The sequence below is a fragment of the Leopardus geoffroyi genome, chromosome C2, assembly GCF_018350155.1.
Source record: "Leopardus geoffroyi isolate Oge1 chromosome C2, O.geoffroyi_Oge1_pat1.0, whole genome shotgun sequence".
NCBI classification, from domain to species: Eukaryota; Metazoa; Chordata; class Mammalia; order Carnivora; family Felidae; genus Leopardus; species Leopardus geoffroyi.
In genome coordinates this window covers 14529393-14530449 of record NC_059333.1, presented here as the reverse complement: position 1 = coordinate 14530449, position 1057 = coordinate 14529393, and the positions used below count along the sequence as shown (strand labels likewise).

The following is a 1057-nucleotide window of genomic DNA, read 5'->3' as shown; positions in this document are numbered from 1 at the left end:
TACCAGATATAGAAAGGCAAAGCCTGGCTAGGGTACAATGACTCTCCATGCTACACAGAAGGGGATCCTTGAAGAGCATTACTAACGAAACATGTACTGAATCAAGTTTTCATCACATTATTGTCAGAAACCAGGGGGTCCAGATAACAGTTTAAGTCTCAAGACAGGATAAACAAAAGTACGAGGTTATGAAATACAATTGTCTGGATGAATCAGAGACAAGCGCACAAATTGTAAATTTTCAAGTATTTATTCAGTAGAAGCCAGAAGACCAGTATCTTCCATAGTAACACGGACGAGAGCAGCCATATCTGTAGGCTCCCCAGCCACAGCCGCAGCCCAGGCCGCCGAAGCCTCCACAACCGTAGCCCAGGCCTCCGCAGTAGCTGCCGTAGTAGCTCATGGTGTCAGGGTGGTGAGTGTGGCTCGGTATCGTGGGCCGGTTTTGTGACTGTGACCGCACAGGGACATTTATATGTACGCTGAGGGGTGTACAAGGCCACACCTCTGAATGTCATATGATAGAACACATTACTTGGAAACTATGTCAACCATCTTGTTTCCTAACACCAAACCGTGTCTTCCGCTTGTTTATGTCACTTAGTTATTTAAAAGTTATGCAACAGGCCTGATTTTCTGCTTCATTTGAATGCCTAGAGAAACATTGGGCTGTTAATAAGACGCTATTGTGTTTATAACCGTCATACTCTGGGTTTCTTGGCTTCCCCTCCCGTCAGCAAATCTCTGTAGCTTCAGGCATTTTTCAACTCGGCGTCACAGGAGATTGCATTTTTTTTCCTTTGACAATTGTATCCTTTCCTCTAATTGTATCTTTTCCTTTGACAATGCATGCCTGTTGACTCTTTTCTAAGCCAAGGGTGTCTTCTTTACCAAGAATTCACATAAAGTGAACCAGAATCATTCCCTGAAATACTAGTCCTGTGACAATGGCAATCAACTGTGATGTACATCTAAATACAATGTGCTTTTAAAGTCAGCTGAGACCCAGGTTTCCTGGCGCAAGGATGATATTTAATTTTTAGAACAGCCACAAACT

At 43.3% G+C, this 1057-nt stretch overlaps 1 protein-coding gene across 1 annotated transcript; it reads right to left on the bottom strand.

Moving 5' to 3' along the window:
* Positions 1–240: 240 nt before the first annotated feature.
* On the bottom strand, positions 241–422 carry LOC123576024 (keratin-associated protein 19-7-like). Its single transcript, XM_045437059.1, has one exon. The coding sequence runs from the start codon at positions 401–403 to the stop codon at positions 254–256; it is 150 nt and encodes a 49-aa protein (XP_045293015.1). The 5' UTR covers positions 404–422; the 3' UTR covers positions 241–253.
* Between the last annotated feature and the right edge of the window lie 635 nt (positions 423–1057).